The following is a 17,481-nucleotide window of genomic DNA, read 5'->3' as shown; positions in this document are numbered from 1 at the left end:
GTCGGTTAACGCGCACCCTTCCCTCCCCTCCAGCCCCGGGCCTGGGGGTGCGCACTGCCTGGGCGCCAGCGTGGAGCACGCCGTCTGCGAGAGCCTGCCCTGCCCCAAGGGGCTGCCCAGCTTCCGGGACCAGCAGTGCCAGACGCACGACCGGCTGAGCAGCAAGAAGAAGGGCCTGCTGACCGCGGTGGTGGTTGATGGTAAGGGGCTGTGGCGCATCCTTTCCCCCGCATCCTTTCCCAGAAACACAGACACCTCCTAGCAAAACCCAGAGGGCACTGCCCACCCCACAGTCCACCCAACAGGACGCCCCCGTCCCCCCACCCGAGTCTGCCTTAGACCTGCTTCTTGAGCAGTTGGGGTTGAACTTGGATGACCCGGCTCGGTGAGATTTCCCAAAAGCAGCTGGGAGGCAGGCGGCGGCCCAGATTCCTCCGGCACCCCCACTCGCAGTGGGGCGGGGGTGCTGGCAGCCCGCTGCATGCTGCCATGTGCCGAGGGGCCCCAGGCCAACTTCGAGGAGGAGAAGGCGGCCCTGCGGGGCGGGACATCGGGTTTGTGAGTCTGCCGCTTCCCTTTCCCCGGCCGCTGCCTGCTTGCCTTTCTTTTCCTGGTTCATCTTGGGTCACGGCTTCCTCTTGGGCTGAAGTGTTTGCGGGGGACGTTGGGAGGACACTTCACAGCTTGGTTGGAGATGATAATAATCCCGGGCCACATTGTCGTTCGAAGAGCTTTTTCCCAGATCCAGGGGCTCTGACCAGTGGGCTGTCGCAAGCCTTTCCAGTGGCCACGGAGGACATTCTAGGTGGTACATGTGGTCTGTGGGATTTGTGACGTCTGTTTAGCATTGCCAAGGACGCCACAGGATCTAGGTCAGGGTTCTTTACACGTAAAATCCTGTTCCTCCTCAGGACACCAGACCTGGGTCTGACGATGAGTGCAAGGTCCCATTTACTGAGCCCACACGTGCCAGGGACAGGTTAGCTCTGCACGGGTCGCCTCCTTTCCTGTGCAGAAACACGCCGTGCAGAAGACAGAGGTTGCAGGGTTCATGACAGGTCTGAGCTCCGGGAGCTGACGGAAAGCAGAGAAGGGAGCCGACCCCAGTTCCGGAGGAGCTGACTCCGAAAATAACCAGCTATCATCTGGCTGCCAGGACTCGGGGCCGACACAAAGCATGACTTCACGACGCCGCATGGGGGGGCTCCCGTGCGGACTGAAGCGACAGGGCCCGGTTTTTGCGCAGCCTCTGAAGTCGTCTGTGGGAAGATGAGGTGCCTGTGCCGGGGCGTTCAGTTCCTTCCCGGAGACCAGAAGGTCCCCTGCAGTCGACGTTGTGCAGTCGGCGGTCACAAGCTCAAGTGTGCGTAGCTGTGCGGGGACGTGGGCCCGGACCACTAGGGGAACAATGGCCTCGGGCCTGCAGCTGTGACCCCAGTCACCTGACCCGTCCGTCCACTTCGAGCCGCCTTGCAAAGTGGCACAGGATGCTCTCAGTTCCAGCAGAGGACACCAGCCCACTTGACTGTAGCCTCTTTTTAAAGCATTGAGGGGGAGCTCCTCGGACATTACTCTTTTTTTAAGGATGACCACCACCTTCAAGAGCTGTGCAGTGGTCACTGCATTGTCCCCTGCCCAGCAGACTTCAAAAGTGTAGCCTTCGTGACCTCGGCTTTCCCTGCAGATGAGGGAGAGAGGCGCACAGGAGGCCGGAGGCCAAGCCCCTCCCCGCCGTCTGCCTGACCGTTCATCTGAACACACAGGAGGCTTCCAGAAGCTTCGGGCCCACCTGGAGCCCGAGTGTGACAGTACCTGCAGCAGCTGCGGAGTTTCCACGCCGTCAGCCACCCCTGGGCTGACCGGAAAAGACACTGTGGTCCTCTCTGGGGTCCTCTCCCTGTCCTTGGGAGCAAGAGGAGGTCAGGGCTGAGACAGACTCGCCCCATTTTCATTTCCACTCAGCTGTATGCATGGAGGTTTTGTTATTCTTTCCTTGGGCTCTCGCTGCCGCGTGCAGTTCTCCGGCCTCCTTTCTTCAACGCAGAAACCCCACTTCAATGTCTGTTTTTCCACCGATTTCTCCAAGTCCAGATTAAACTTCTGTTTTGCTTCTAACCGCCGTTGGATGGCTGACCTCCTCGGTTCCCTTATCATCACAGGGGCTGGGACGGGCGTCTGCTCCGACCCCCTCCACGAGGCCTCCCGGCGTAGCTATTTGGGGAAGCTCATTGCTTTCAGAGTGTGTTCACCCAACCCACTCGCTTTCTGGTTTTTATTTCTTCTCACAAAGCAAGCAGTGAGGATAGCCAGAGTGCCACCGCCTTTGATCTGAAAAAGAAGCTTGTATTGGAGAAGGACAGCCAACATGCAGTAAGCGTTTTGCCTTTGAAGGCGAGAACCCCAAGTTCAAGGCTTTGCGAGGGGACACATGCCCTTCTGGTGTGGACCGGTTAGGACTTCTCGCATATCCGGTTTCCTTTCCTTCTCAAATATCAACAGAAGCCGGCGCTTTGAAAAGGAGCACTTCACAAGGACAAAGACGGAAGAATAAACGGCCAATTCAGAGGTCAGAAAGAGGGGACAGTGGGAGGCTCCAACTCGCTGTATAGGAGGCCCCGTTCTCGCGCGGCCGTGTCCATAGCAGCCATGCTGCGGTCGGGCGTCAGGCCCTCCTGAATGCGGCTACAGCTGCCCTCTTCGTAGCATTGCCATCGCTGCGGAATTCGCTGGCGGTTGACGCGCGGTTCAAGAAAGGAGAAGCAATGTTTTTTTTTTCTTTCTTTTCCTCTTATTGAAAAAAAAAGAAAAAAAGGAAATTCTTGCAGAGGTAGATTTTCCAAGGGAGGCCTCGGGACCACAAGTCCATACCACCCCCAACAGAAGACAAAGACTCTCCTTAGAAAATATTTCTACGTGGAAAAGCCTTCAGACAGAAACCCACTGGGGTGGCCCCTTGCCAAACCCACCCCGTTTCTGCCCTCCCGTGGAATCTCATTTAAGTGGAAGCCTGCCTGAGTTCAGGCCTCCCGAGCCAGGCCAGCAGGCCACGTGCCCACTGAAGTGGCGGAGGGCTTGGCACAGGCCACGTCTGGACGCGGGAGTACATTCCCAGCTCCTTCTCCCCAGCACGGCTGAACCCCCTCCGGGTCAGAGCCTCCCAGGGGACGGGGAGGGAAGGATGGCGAGCGCTCTCTGACTCCCACTCAGCCAAGCCTGCTGGAGTTGCTTAACCAAAAGGAGGGACGTTGTCTCGAAGATACAGGGCGTCTCACTGGTCCCAGGGGCCTGGGCGAGGGTCCGAGGCCAGGGCCCATCACGGTGTCGGGAGCTGCCCTCCACCTGCAGTGCAGCTCGCGTGGGTGAGTCATTTCTCCCTGCCCTCACAGCTCGGCCCACGCGCAGCCTGATGCACGGCTCGCAGCGCCTTTCCCGCAAGGCCTCACCCCTTCTCCGAGTCCTTCGGGTCCAGCCGTGGGTCAGAATTCAGAGCATTTCATGTGCTTGACGGGGAACAACAGCGCAGCGAACGTGTGTTACTTAGCACCCTCAGCGGGGTCCTGGGGAGGGCCCTGCCGTCAGACGCATGGATGTCTCTGCCAGGAGACCTGTGAACCACGGTCTCCAGGGGGGACACCGGACACTCCTGCAGCCTCATGTCAGCCAAGGCTGGTTGTGCCAGCAAACGTGTTTGCCACGAGTGGAAGAAAACACTGGCCATTTTCAGAGCTTTGGTGATTCCTGAATTGTGGATAAGGTCATCTGCACCTCTTTGGCATCCACCAACTATAAGGAGACACAACCTCTTCTTCAGAATTTCAGTGCTGATTTTTAAGGAGAGAGTCTCTGGTGCAGATGTGGTCAGGTGGCCACTGCTGGTCCAATCAACTGAGACCTGATTATGAAGTCATCGTGGGGAAAGAGACACTGATTGGTATAGCTATAGTCAGGTGACCACCCCTGATCCAATCAACTGAGACCTAACTATGATTTCATGATGAAGGAGACTCTGATTGATCCAGCTATGGTCAGGTGGCCACTGTTGGTCCAATCAACTGAGACCTAACTATGATGTCATGGTGGGGAAAGAGACTCTGATTGGTGTAGCTATTGTCAGGTGACCACTGCTGGTCCAGTCAGCTGAGGCCTGGCTATTGGGTCATGTTGAGCTGCTTTGGGGATGGGGCTGAGCAGCTTCTTCAGCATGTGCCCCCACACGAGGCCAGGCGGGGCTCGGTAATAAGCACTTGGGATGGCCTCAAAATTAAATGGTGCCCCTATCTTAGCAAGACTTTGTAACTGCCGGCAGAGGCAGAACAGCAAGCATGCTAAGGGACCACCAGTGTCCTCCTCGCTGGGGGAAGTCCTCCAAGCGTCTGCCAAGCAGATTGAGCTTGTGGCTCGCAAGCCTCTGAGTCTGTCTCCTCTTCCGAGCCTGTGGCTTCCCCGTCCCAGCATCAGCCCTGACAGCAGGTGGGGCAGTGAGCAGCAGGGACCCACCCCAGGGAGCCCGGCCTCGGCTTCCTCTGGGCAAGAGGCATGCTGCAGACTCCTTTCCTTGGAGGGTGGGGTTGTATCCCTTACAGGATTGGACCTCTTTCCATAAGATTATTGACACGGTGAGAAGCTGACCCCCAGGATGGCGTGTCATTTACCAGAGCCTTCTGTCCTGGAGATCAGGTGCCCGCCCCAGGCAGGACACCCCGGCATGTCCCTGGAGGGGCTCTGAGCCTCCTCCCGTTTTCTAAAGGTTATCCTGAGTCCTTTTGCAAGACAGTGCTATTCCTTCCCGGAGACGGGGGTGGGGGGGCGGTGCCCTGAATTTGGAGTGCAGTGCTGAGAAAAGGAGAGGGTCAAACAGAGGGGGTCCTGGCCGAGCAGGAGGACACATGCCACCTCCGGATTCAGTTCTGGAACCTGCGTGTCCCCAGAGTGCCCGAACCTCGAAGGACAGTGTCTGCAGGTAGAGGATCGCGTGCAGGTTGAGTGGAGTGTACGTTGCTGCCCGGAGCCATGCCTGCCATCCCTCCGTCGAGGTGGGGCCCCCAGATGTGGGGAGTCCCTGATTCTCATGCTTGCACTGGGGTGCACAGATAAACCACCTTCATCTTTTCCAAGTCTGCTCTTTCTAACGTAGCTCAAAACAGCCTTTGCTTTTTCTCCCGGCATCTCATTTTGGCTTAACTCAGAGCCTAAACGTCCGCTCAGAAGCCGAAACGTCCACGACCCTGGCGGTTTCTGTTCGGCAACCCCATTTTGCCCCTTGGTGTCGTCGGCCCCCGGAGTTCTCCATTCAGAGAAGAGACAAGGATGACGGGAACAAACTCGGGGTGGAGTCCCAAGACCGGGATCGGGCCCCGCCCGTCAGGGACTCGGGTGCCCACCCGTGAATCTGAACAATGACCGCGTGCGCCGGAAATGCGTAGACACCGCCTAGCCTGCTGCCTGGCACGCGGTGGGTAGTAGTTGTTATCTACGGTCTCGCGTCACCACCACCCTCCCCGGCGTGGTCCCTGCTGTTCAGGGAGTCCCCTCAAAGCTCAGTCGCCCCCAAGGACCGAGGCCACACTTCAGTTTAAAGGTCATTAAAATCCCCAGTTTTCAACCCGCTCTGGCCAAGGCAGACGCTTCCTGGTAACCTTCGATCACTCCTCTCTCTCGCGCCCGAAGACGAGACCGTCCCCTGAGTGCGCTGGTCAGGGCTCCATGGGAGACAAGCCACAGAAAGCTGCTGAGCACAGTGGCAGGCAGTGAGCGTCACTCCTCACACAAGCTCGGACGCTGGGTGATGTGGCTTCACTGCTCCCGTGAGGAGTCTTCATCTGGGGTGCCCAGGTCCCCCCCTCCCCGAGGTCCGGTCAGCTCCAGAAGGCTTTCTCCACCCCTGCACTGCCGGGAGGACCCGCTCGGGAGCCTGGTGGTGGAGACTCAGGCCCAGCCAGCAGAGAGGCAGCACCCGGGTGTTGGTGTTTCTCTCTCTGGAGGCTCCTGTGCAGAATAACCACCCGTGTCCCGCGTGGCCCACACAGCCCTTCTCACGTCAGCGCCCGCCCCCTTGTTCTCCGCAGATAAGCCGTGTGAACTGTACTGCTCGCCCCTGGGGAAGGAGGCCCCGCTGCTGGTGGCCGACAGGGTCCTGGACGGCACGCCCTGTGGGCCCTACGAGACCGACCTCTGCGTGCACGGCAGGTGCCAGGTGACGTGTCTTCTTTGTGTCCTCAGGGGCGGGGGGGCTTTGAGGAGGAGGCTCCCTCCCCTCCGGGGCGCTCGGTGTGGGGCAGCAGGAGCCTTAGAAGATGGGGACCCCTCCTGCAGGCTCCTGGGCAGGCCACCCCGAAGCTGAGGTGGCTGCAAGAGTAGCCGTCTAGTGTTTAAACGTTCAGAGATGCTGAAATAACTTCGGACGTCATGGCAAAGGGCAGAGTGGGTCGAATGCTGAGGTGAGTTTGGAAGGTGTACATGAACGTGCGTTTTTGGGCAAACGCTGCTCTGGTTCGCTACAAGAGACGCAGAATCAGCAGATTCCTTCGCACATGGTGCCCAGGGAGATAAACAGGCCTGGATTTTGGCACCGCTCCACCCACTTGGGGCGTAGTCCCCAAACCCGTCCTGATGGTGGGTGTCTGTGGCTCACTAGACTGATGGTAAATATCATGTAAGAAGACAGAAAGAGAGAAGGGGTCAGGGAGGGAAGATGGAAGAGCACCTTGCACCTGCAGCCCATGGGCCTGAGCTGGGGGCCCACCTGTCGCCGGGTCCTGCCGGCCTGATGGGACAGAGGGGACCCTGATCCTCTGTTTGTCTGTCAGCACAGGTGCCCTTTGGCAGCTGGGATGGGGAGAGGGCACAGGGAGTCAGGAGGCTGCGTGTCTCCAGCACCTGCAGGGGCGTGGCTCAGGTGACACCACCTGGACCGGGCCACCTGTGCCTTGTCTCCTGATGACTCGGCGCTGCCCTGGCTGGTCAGGTGAGAGCCCAGAAAGCCCCCCTCCCCCCCCACCTCAGACACATGCTGTCGCCGCCCGTGTGGCCCGGCTCCCTCAGTGGTGTCCTCAGCAGGTGAGCCGCCCAGAGCTGGAGGACACGGCAGGCCCCCGGGCAGGGGGGTGTCGGGATCAATGTCCGCATGGCAGGGAAAGGAGAGCCAGGTCTGCCCTCCGGGGTTCGCTTTCCCTTGCGTGGCCCCCGCTGGCCTGTGTGAGCCTAAGCGAGGGGTCCGCTAGCCAAGGGCCATGGAAAGGTCCTCGGATTTCAGCAGGAAAAGAGAAGCGACTGTCCAGGAGTCCTGTGGGGACAGGTGGGTCAGGCTCCCAGCACCTGCTGGACTTGACGTCCCTCTCTAATGCTCAGGTTCAGTGCAATCCTAAAAACACTTGAACAGCCGTCAATTCCAGGGGCCCCGCCCCCCTGGGGTGGAGAAGCTGTCCTCTCCCCTTAATTGGGCCATGATCCTGTCCCCAAGCCGGGAGCCCCCTCGCCCCCTGAAGGCAACAGATCTGCTTCATCCCGTCCATGTCCCCCAGCCTGGCCGAGGGCATAGGTGGCAAGATTTTGGAGAGTGAGTGACAGGGAGAAAGACAGAAGACACAGGTCCAGAGGCCACTTCTAGGATGATCCCCGCGGCTAACCACTGCAAACCTCGTGGATGTTTTTCCCTGCAAAGCCCGGACTCGCCCCCAACTGGGGTTTTCCAGGAAAGCTCAGGAATATCCAGACGCGGCTGGCACCACCTGGCTGTATTACCAAGTGCGGGTGCGTGCGGGTGATAGACCCTCGGCGGGCAGGAGTCTTGGCCGGACGCCCGCCCAGGGCAGGAGGCAGTGGCGGGGTGATGAGCTGGGCCCCCGTGGCCCCCACCTCATGTGGACGGCGGTCTTACCATTCATTCCCGAGACAAGGACTCGCTGATGGCCCTCCACAAACTGCTCGCAAGCCAAGCGCAGGATTCCATTTTTTTCTTCAGTCGCACACCTGTGTGGGCCATCCTGCAGCCCAGTGACACACGTCCCTCTGGGGACCATTTCCCAAGGAAAGGCGCTTGTTCCCTCTACAGTTTTGCCCACTGGCCACCTCCAGCCCCTGCTGACACCTGTAGCATCAAATCCTGACGTTTTCCGGCCCGTGGGGCCATGTTAAGTGGCCGGTCGAGATTCCAGCACTAAGTGACTGGTGTGCCCCTTCTGTGACATGGCTATCCTTGCGGCCTTTTTGGTCAGGTGTCTCCCTGGTCAGGTGCCACGATGGCAACACTGCAGTCCTGTGGCCACACAAGGAGGATGAGATGCCACTGGAGGCATTTTAATGGCCTTAAGTCTGTGGTCCTAGGGCACCATTGCTCCAGAGCCTCCCTTGCACCAGGGTCTGACAGGAATGGCCTGGGGACACGTGCCCACCCAGATGTCATGCCACCTGCACTCACCAGTCTATCGCAAATGCCTTCATCACTGTGGTCATTGCATCTGCTGACCCTTGCACTGAGTGCAGTGCTGGCCAAGCACGACCCCTCAGGGCAGGGGCACTGGACCCCAGAGGGGACAATAGCACCTTTCACGTTGCAAAAAGAGATCACCGTGATAGAATAGTTGTTGAATCAAAATCCAAAAAGTGCCCTGGCTGGTGTGGCTCAGTGGATTGAATGCTGGCCTGCAAATCAAGGGGTCGCCAGTTTGATTCCCGGTCAGGACACATGCCTGGGTTGTGGGCCAGGTCCCCAGTGAGGGTCATGCAAGAGGCAACCACACATTGATGTTTCTCTCCCTCTGTTTCTCCCTCCCTTCCCCTCTCTAAAAATCAATAAAAGAAAAAAAGAAAAAGAAAAATCAGTTAAAGAGAAGAATAGTACAAGTAATTTTTTTTAAAGTCTCGGATTTATAAGCAGAGGATCTGTACCTATTCATTGATGTAATCTAATTGGAGAAAAAGTAGAAATTACCCACATTTTATGTTCAGCTGCACCAACAGAACTATTTCCCTGGTTTACTCACTAGCTTCTCCTTTGGTTCCTTCAGCTGTAAACGTCGCTATTTCGGGGTCGCAGGAGGAGTTCTGGGAAACATTGGGAACACAGCGACAGGCCGGTCGGGAGCCGGGGGGCGCCGAGGCGCCCAAGGGCAGGCGATCTCACACCGTCACACAGAACACTGGAAACACCGTTGCATTCTGCGTTTACGAGGCCCGAGTTAGGTTTCATTCCAGTGAGCCAGACACCACTTACCGTGCTGACATGGAACTTAACAGCGCTCATGAAAGTGAGAGCGGGGAGTGGGGGGGGCGGGGAGGAACACAAACATCGTCTCTTTCTCAGCAAGTCCCTGTACATCAGGAGCCCCATCATTCATGATCCCTACCCTTGGCCTCCGTAGCAGAGACGTCACGTCAATACACCCCTCCGGTCCAACGCGCCTCCCAGCTACTGACCTGTCGTGGGCGCGTCAGACCGGGGGCTCCAGGCCCGGGCACACCTGGAGCCAGACGCGCTCGCCTCCCCTCTGAGGCCAGAGCGGCCGAGCAGCCAACTCTGTGCAGTGGGGGCCGCCCTTCCCCGGGACCTCAACGGGGGTGCGCGCCCCGTGCTCGATGGACGCGGAACCAAAATGAAACACCTTCGGGGTCTGTAACCTCCTTCGGTGGAGGGAGTGTGTCTGATTGTCTGCGTTCTCCCAGGAGCTGGCTCGGGGGGAGCTTTCGACTGCAGCCTGAGAAGAGAGGCAGAAATGCGTAGAGGTGTGGGAGGCGCGGGGTGCAGGCGGGGGCTGCGCGTACGGCTGAAGTCCTTTGGCGTCTGAAGCCCACTCCAGCGGACTGTTTCTGTCGTCCAGAATTCCTTGGCCTCCCCTTGAGTGCGCAGTGGTTGGTTAGGCAAGCAGAGTAATTACTGGGGGGATTTAGGAGAATTCTAAGAGGCTCTGGCCTCAGAGTCCCCCGTGTAAGGGAGGGATGACAAGCTCTCGGGCACAGGGGGTTGTTTAACGCCTGGCGGGGCCTGTGTTTCAACAAGGCCCTCCTGGGTGGTGGCTGCTTTTCCGCACACCGTCGCACTGCCGCCGGCATCGCTGAAGCACGTGACTGTCGGTGCCAGAGCCGTGTTCACAGCTGGGCCTCAGAGTCTGACGTCATTGCCTTCGCCGTTTTATCTAACTGACCTTCCACACACCACCTTGTGGACGGGGCCAGCGGACTGAGCCGGGCATTCATGCCTCTTCCGTCCCGGGACTCAGAGCAGAGACACGCGGTGAAGAGAAGCAGCAGGCGGCCTTGGACGACGGCCCGGCACCCCCTCTCTCTGGGTGGCGGGCGTGGGCGGGAGCTCCATGGAAGGCGCCGAGCAGCAGAGGCCAGCACGGAGCCGGGGGTGGGGAGCTGCCACCTGAAAGAAAGCAACGTGCTTGGGGGAGTCCGGGGTTCGGGGATGGAGGCGGGGGCGGGGGGCGAGGAGTCGGCTGAAAATAAGGAGACAAGTCAGGGGTTCCTGCAACGTGGTGGACCATGGCCGGCACTGCACTTGCAGCCTGACAGGGTGATTACCTTTGGGCAAAATACCAGGGGGCTCCTGTCCCAGGTTGCGTGATAAACCGGGGACAGTCGGAGCAGGTGCCTGACCTCGTCGGGGCTTTAGCATGGCCCTCAGCCTTGTGGGCTTGGGGGTCGACCCCAGCTTCCCACCCACCTGTCCTGAATGGAAGCCCACCACGCTACCCCACCCCCCACCCTCCAATCTAGCCCCTCTGTTTGGCCTCTCTGTGAGGCCTCCTGCCCGCACATGAGTGGTCAACCAGAGACAACCCTCTATTTGAAGAAAACCAGAAGCGGGAATGAGAAAGACCAAGAAAAACAAACAGCAAAACTCACCCTGGTGGAAAATTGAGATAATTACAGAATTCTGCAGAATCACAGAATTCCGCAGCCAAAGCATCAACCGAGCACGCAAGCAGAAGAAGGTGATTTTGAGATGCAGAGGAGCTCGGAAACGCCGTTTTCCAGGCCCCCCCACTCTGGGCCTGTTACGTGCGCCTTCACGATACCAGGGCGAAGTCGAGATGGGGCCAGGCGAGGGCTGCAGGCATAGGCGGAGCCCACGGAATGCGAAGGGGAGGGCTGTGCCACCAGCCTGCAGGCCGCAGTCCAGTTTACAACAAGAAGTCAGGGGCGACCCTCCCACGGGACGGGGAGAAGGAGGCAGCCGCTGGAAGACAGCTCTTAAGTTAAAGAGAGCAAGTGCTTTCCTTCCCAGCCAGGAAAAACAAAACCACAAAGCAAAGACCATCAAAATCTATATGAGAAAAATCCCAGTTCAGATATGAGAGAACTAAACTGCTCCATTGGCCGGGGAGGGGCGGGGGTGGTTACTGCCAGGCTGAGGCACCGCGGAGAGAGACACGACCCACAGTGAAAACCAGGGTCTCCTGCTCCCGGCTTTGCCCAGGGCCCAGCTGGATGAGAGGTCACCATTTGTACGTGTTTCCTGAACACAGATTATGGAATCGTGTGAAACTAGGGCCGCCCTGGGTGGTGTGTGGGAGTGGCTATTCCCTACCTGTGACCTCTGCCTCTGGTGCCTCTAGAAGGGGCCGGGGTGTCAGGCCTCAGGGTGGCTTCTAGGGGAACTTTAGCCTTCCTGGGCCCCCCTTCTCTGTAACAAATGCTAAAGAATATATTTAACCAGCCCTGGCTGGTATGGCTCAGTGGATTGAGCACAGGCCTGTGAACCAAGGGTTGCTGGTTCAATTCCCAGTCGGAGTACAAGCCTGGGTTGCAGGCCAGGTCCCCAGTAGGGGGCACACGAGAGACATCCACACAGTGATATTTTTTTCTCTTCCTCCTCCCCTTCCCCTTCTTCTAAAAATATATAAATATCTTTAAAATATATATTTGGCAACTATGTGGATATAATGACAACCATAATATTAATACAAGCTGGATTCTACTTTTTTCTCTCTCTTCTGGTTTTAGAATAGTTATTTATTTTGGGGGGCTTCTGAAAGCGTCACAGGCTCCCGGCACCAGGCCTGCTGGGTCTCCTGGAGACGTGGGCCCCGCACGACACCCTCGTGCAAACCCCCTCTGAGTGGGAAACCCAGAATAACCCGGCTCTCTGGTCGTTTAGAAAATCGGCTGTGACGGCATCATCGGCTCGGCGGCCAAAGAAGACCGGTGCGGCGTCTGCAGCGGGGACGGCAAGACCTGCCGCGTGGTGAAGGGCGACTTCAGCCACTCTCGGGGCACAGGTGAGTGCGAGGCCCCGGGGGCTGCCTGCCGAGGCCACGGGACAGCCGGCGCGTGCTGTGGGGTTTGGTGCCTTTGCCCCAAAGGCCGCGGAGTGTGTGCTTTCCCTGCACTTCTCGTTCGAGGGCCAGCTGGTCCCAGATAGGGTGACCCGGAACCTCAGTCTCCTGTGATTTCTGAAAGGCAGAGAGGGGCACTTGGTCGGCCGTGGTGCAGGTGCTCATGGGCGAGTCTGTGCCGGCCCCGCGGCTCCTGACGCCGACTGAGGTGGTGCCGGTGTGGTTCTGCCCCGTCTAGGCTAGTCGCCCCTGGGCCCTGAGTCCCTTCACGCTTTCATTATCATGAGCTGTAGTTGAACAGACTTAAAAACCGAGCCCGCAGCCCCATGAGCCACCGCGCACACACTCTGTGCCTCCTGCGCGGCTGCCAGCTCCAGCGTTGGCAAGGACAGAGAGAACGTCGCTGCCATCGAGGACAGTTCTGGACAACGCTGCTTGGGAACTCTGGTGGTCTCGGCTGTTAGTTCTCATCCCCCTGAGGCCATTCTCTGCCTTCGGGCCCCAGCAGGAGACTTTGACCTTGCCCTCTGCAGTGGTGCCAGCAGGGGCGGTTGGGAACAAAACCTCTGCCGTTGGCGAGGGCTCGCTGACGACCTAAAAAGCGTACTTTACAAAGGAGGCCCGGGAGCACTTCCCTTACGCTGCACAAAGGAGGCGCGGGAGCACTTCCCTTACGCTGCACACGGGTCTGAGCTCCACTGCTGCACAGACTCGGCTGCCCCTTGGCTCCATTCTGGGGAAGGCGGGCCGAGCTCAGCCAGGCCCACGCCCGCTCCCGGCCAGCGTGGGGCCCCACCTCTGCAAACCTCCAGCGTTTGGTTCCCTTATGTGTGAACCCAGGTGCGGCCCGAAGCACCGTCCATTTTTCCAGCGTCTCATCCGTTTCCTGGTCTCCGGTCTGGGCACGGGCAGACCTGTCCCTCCGGGTCTCCTGGGGGTGGCTGTCCGCACCCTGGCTTGTGGCCTCACATGCTTGCTTCTGGCTTCTGGGCCACAGAGGCCTCAGCAGACCTTCAGGGAACCACAAGCCCTCGTTGCCCCCCCCCCCCACCTGTAAACGTTCTGTCACCCTCTGCGGTCACCAAGTGTCACACACTTGGTGTCACGCCCTCGCTTTAAAGTTGAAAGCTGTCATGTTCCAAATCCTCGTGTCTGGGGGTCTGTGGGCATAAGCTCGTGTGTCAGAGGGACTCTGTTTCCTGGAGATGGGGTGGAGTTCCCTGCCCGTGAGTGGGCAGCCCCTCTGGGGTAGTGTCCACAAACACTGGCCTAGCATCCTGGGGGGAGGTTTTGGCGCGCCTGCACAGAGAGATGGGCAAACGGTTGCCCAAGTCTCTCCAGCCGTCAGCACGAGCAGTTAGGAGCCTGAGGTAAACAGGATCAAAACTCAGCTGTGCCCACGTCGGTCACAGTCCAGGGAGGAGACGTCCCCAGCACACATCCTGAGTCCATGTTTGAGGCAGAGGCTGCTCAGCAGGGAGTTGGGGGGCCCCAGATTTTGGGGGATACCTCACCCAGGCTGCAGGCTGTGCTGGTGGCGCCTGAGCCCTCACACACGGAGAGGAACTTTCCATGGGGATGCGGGCAGGACATTTGAGGCTGCAGGAGAAACCCAGCTCTAAAATGGTATCAAGCCCCCCGTGGGGGGCGCGGTGTAACCTCCGGGTGACTCTGGCTGTGGCTGGATGGGCTGCTCCCTCTGGCAGCCGAGACAGGAAGGTCACTTTCGTCTCTGCCCAGCTCCAGAGGAGGAATGTCTTATCGCCCTGAAGGGGGAATATCAAAGAGAAACGCCATCCCAGGAAGATAAAAAGCAATCACGCCGGGCTTTTTGCCCAATTCCGTGAAACCCTGACCCTTGTCTGAACTCCTCGGGGTCCTCTCACCCGAATACTTGCACCGAGAATCTGGAGCGCGCCCACGTGGGGACAGTGCCCACGCCTCCAGGATGTCACTCTCTCGTGTCCTTGGGAAGTCCCAGGGCAGCGACTGGGGACGTGCGCCCCGAGTGTGGGTGATTTATTACCCTCCGGCCGGTCACCTCCCGACTTCCAGCAGGTAAGCGCCCGGGCAACTCCTGTGCGGAAGGAATCGACTCAGCCCGGCTGTCACACCGCCCAAGCCTGTGGTTGCACGGAAACAGCTTGGTGTTTTGCGTCTCGTAATTTGAAAGTTCTCGGCATGGTGCTTTCACGTCATTCATTAAATTGTGTTTTTCACGTTATTGTGTCTAGCACCAGAAAGGTGACCACTGCCCACAGACACCCAGGACAAACCTGGATTGAGGCCCCCATCGGGGGCCGCCCCCCCACGGTGACCCAAAGGTTCTGCACCCCTTTGCCTTTTGCTCTCGAAGAGAACCTTCTTAAACAGTCTGCCCTTGGAGGGGACGGTGGGGGGCCTGTCCCCTGTGAAACTGGGCAGGTCCCTGTGTCACGCATTTATTGTGGCTGCCCGTGGAGCCCCTGCACCGTGCCGGGTCTGAAGGTCCCGTGGGGAGACTGGCCACTGTGCGGCGATGACGTAGCATGACGTCATTGCAGCTCCCTTTGCCGTGATTAAGCACCACAATGCCAGCCCCTGAAGTGTGCGTATAAACCGATCACCCTGCTGTCTCTGTTCCTCAGTCAAGAACCACCTCTGCACCAAGGTGTCCACGTGTGTGATGGCAAAGGCTGTTCCCAAGTGCTTCTCATGTAAGACCTGCGGGTGTCGCGTGTGGTCCCAGCGGTGCAGCGCCTGGTGTGGGGCTCTCGCCTGGCTCGCGTGCTGACGGTGTTGTGGGCGGGTCGGCGGGGGTGGGCCGTGCTGCGTGAGGCCGTGTGTGAGCACGAGGGCTGTTTACTGTCTGCATGGCGTCGAGGTCGCAGAGCGACTGCCCAAAAGAAACTCTGGAATAAAACCATGCGTAAAGCTGTGAAAGATAAGGAGTCCCGGGTGGGGGGCCAGGCAGAAGCAAGTCGGTGCGCCAGGGGCAGGTCCGTGTTCCCCTCGCCACACCTGGCACCTGGCCAGAAAATGCCAGGATGCGCCAGGGAGTTCAGCTGCAGGTGGCACTTGCCTGCGTAGGGAAGTTCCCAGATTATGGGGCTGGATGCTCCAAAGGGCAGAAGCCACTGGGTAGCACCCTCCTGGTTTTCATGCTTAAGCTCAAGGTCATGGCCTCGCTTTGACCCATCTGCACTGGCCTCATCTTCTAACAAGGTGGGCCAGAGCATCAGCCCAGCCCCATGAGCCTCCCTAGCAAGGGGTCCTCTCTAATTAGACCCAGACAGCCTCCAGGGAAGACAGAGACAGTAATGTCCTCTTGAAGAACTTTTGTAAACGGGCGAAAGTACAAACTTACACAAAAACTTCTCCAAATATGTTCTGAGTTAATTGTGAACAAGAACTTTGATTTTATATGTGTGTGTCTGTGTGTATATACATATATATATATACATATACATATATACGTATATGTACACACACACACACGTGTATATGTATTTGATACAACCCTGGGGAAATGCGCAGCCTCAGTTCCCACAGCCAGGGTTTTACCTGTGCTCTGTCACCGCGCCTTCCTAGCAAAATTATTTTCTTGCCAAGAAAAGGCTACTAAAAAAATACCACCCCCATACCATCTAAAAAGCAAGTCAACTTGGGAAATTCAGACAAAAACCCTTTCCCAGGAAAATGTGCTCCTAGCCTGGTGGCGTCCGTATTCGGAAGAGCTGGCACCGGTTGAAGGTCAACGTCACTCTGAACTTTGTTCTAACTACTCGTCCTTGAGGCACAAATGGCGTGTTCTGCCAGAACAGTGGAGAAGGCATTGGGTTTACTCGCGCTTTCTGCTGAGACCGGAGTGTGTCCCTCTAGCTGGATTTCTCCCGCTTCGTGGCAGACACTAGAATGGAAAGTTGTTCCAGAGATCGAGTCCCACTCCCGTACCTAAAACTTGACTGTATCTCATGCATTCTTGGCGTAGGTCTCCCCATGGATCGTAGTTCACGCCCAGTCAACGGGGTGGTGTCTGCTCTCTGCCCTGGGGACATCTGGTCTGAGGGACCACAGACGGGGTGCTTTGGGGCTTGGCGACGGGACTCTTTCCCTTCCTGGTTGCTCTCTGCACCAGCCTTGGGGCAGCCTTTGAGCCCCCGGTCAGAATCGGGGCACTGGAAAGACGGCGGTGAGTGAGAGATGGCGACCGAGGACACGCTGTGCTGGTCAGGGTTTCCCTCTGTCACCGGTTTCCTCCACGCCGTGATCGGAGAAGCTCGCCTTAGAAAGAAGGGTGGGCGGAGCCCACGCAGGGCAGTGCTGCCCCTGCCCCGTCACTCCAAGGTCGGGTGAAGATGAGCTGAACCCAGTCGGGCACCTGCCCTGAGCTGGAGCTGCTCATCGGCCCCCGCACCCGAGGGTGCATGAGAAAGGAGAGAGAACCGGTGGCTTTCCAGTGCTGCCCCTCGTGCCAAAGCGAAGCTTAAAAATGGGAGTGGCAAGCATGCATTGGCTGCAGAGCTACCTCAGGGAAGGCGGTACCCCATTGGGGAATGCGGAAAATTAACTCATCTGGACCTTGGCGGTCACGTCCCTCGGCTTAGATTCTGCAGCCCAGTGATGCAGACCCGCACGGGGATGGTCGCAGAAGTGCCCACGGGGCCGTGGCCGTGGCGGCAGGAGGTGGCACCGACTCAGGGCCTAGGCAGTCAGTAGTCGTGGCTGGGGGCTGGTCACTGAGCCCCTGCCGCCATCCAGGGGGGTTTGGGGACAGTCCACACTCCAGTGACCAGCGGAGGAACCTCCCGTAGGTGAGCGTGTCCAGAGGCGTCCGAGCACCCCGCACACCCCCGGAGGGGCTGTTTGGGTGGAGGTCCAGCCGTCTGGGTGTGCTGGGGCTGCGGTAACCATGGACCACAAACCGGGTGACCCACAGAGACGGGCTCTCGGGTGGGGCCGAGGTCTAGGTCTCAGCAGGGTTGGTGCCCTCCGGAAGGTCTGCCCCAGGCCTGTCTCCCAGCTTCCGGTGCTTCGCTGGCCGCCTGTGGTGCTCCTGGGCCTGGAGGTGCGACTTCCCAGCCTCTGCTTCGCGTGTCCACGTCATTCTCGCCTGTGTGCTGTGTGTGTGTCCGGGGCCCCTTCTTTCATAAGGACGACTGTCATATTGGATGAGAGGCCCAGCATACTCCAATATGACCGCAACTAATTACATCTGCAGTGA

General features: G+C 58.6%; 1 protein-coding gene across 1 annotated transcript in view; it reads left to right on the top strand.

Moving 5' to 3' along the window:
• The window catches only part of ADAMTS17 (ADAM metallopeptidase with thrombospondin type 1 motif 17), a 190,590-nt gene that overhangs the window by 131,348 nt on the left and 41,761 nt on the right, over nt 1-17,481 (top strand). Inside the window, exons 13-15 of the mRNA XM_045825122.1 lie at nt 34-200; nt 6,066-6,193; nt 12,101-12,221. Coding sequence (XP_045681078.1) covers nt 34-200; nt 6,066-6,193; nt 12,101-12,221 — 416 coding nt within the window. The remainder of the gene's footprint in view (nt 1-33; nt 201-6,065; nt 6,194-12,100; nt 12,222-17,481) is intronic.

Source organism: Phyllostomus hastatus, unplaced genomic scaffold (genome assembly GCF_019186645.2).
Source record: "Phyllostomus hastatus isolate PE091 unplaced genomic scaffold, TTU_PhHast_1.1 phas_scaffold_555, whole genome shotgun sequence".
In the NCBI taxonomy this organism is placed as follows: Eukaryota; Metazoa; Chordata; class Mammalia; order Chiroptera; family Phyllostomidae; genus Phyllostomus; species Phyllostomus hastatus.
The sequence above is the reverse complement of the archived record's forward strand: the minus strand, read 5'-3'. Positions and strand labels throughout refer to the sequence as shown.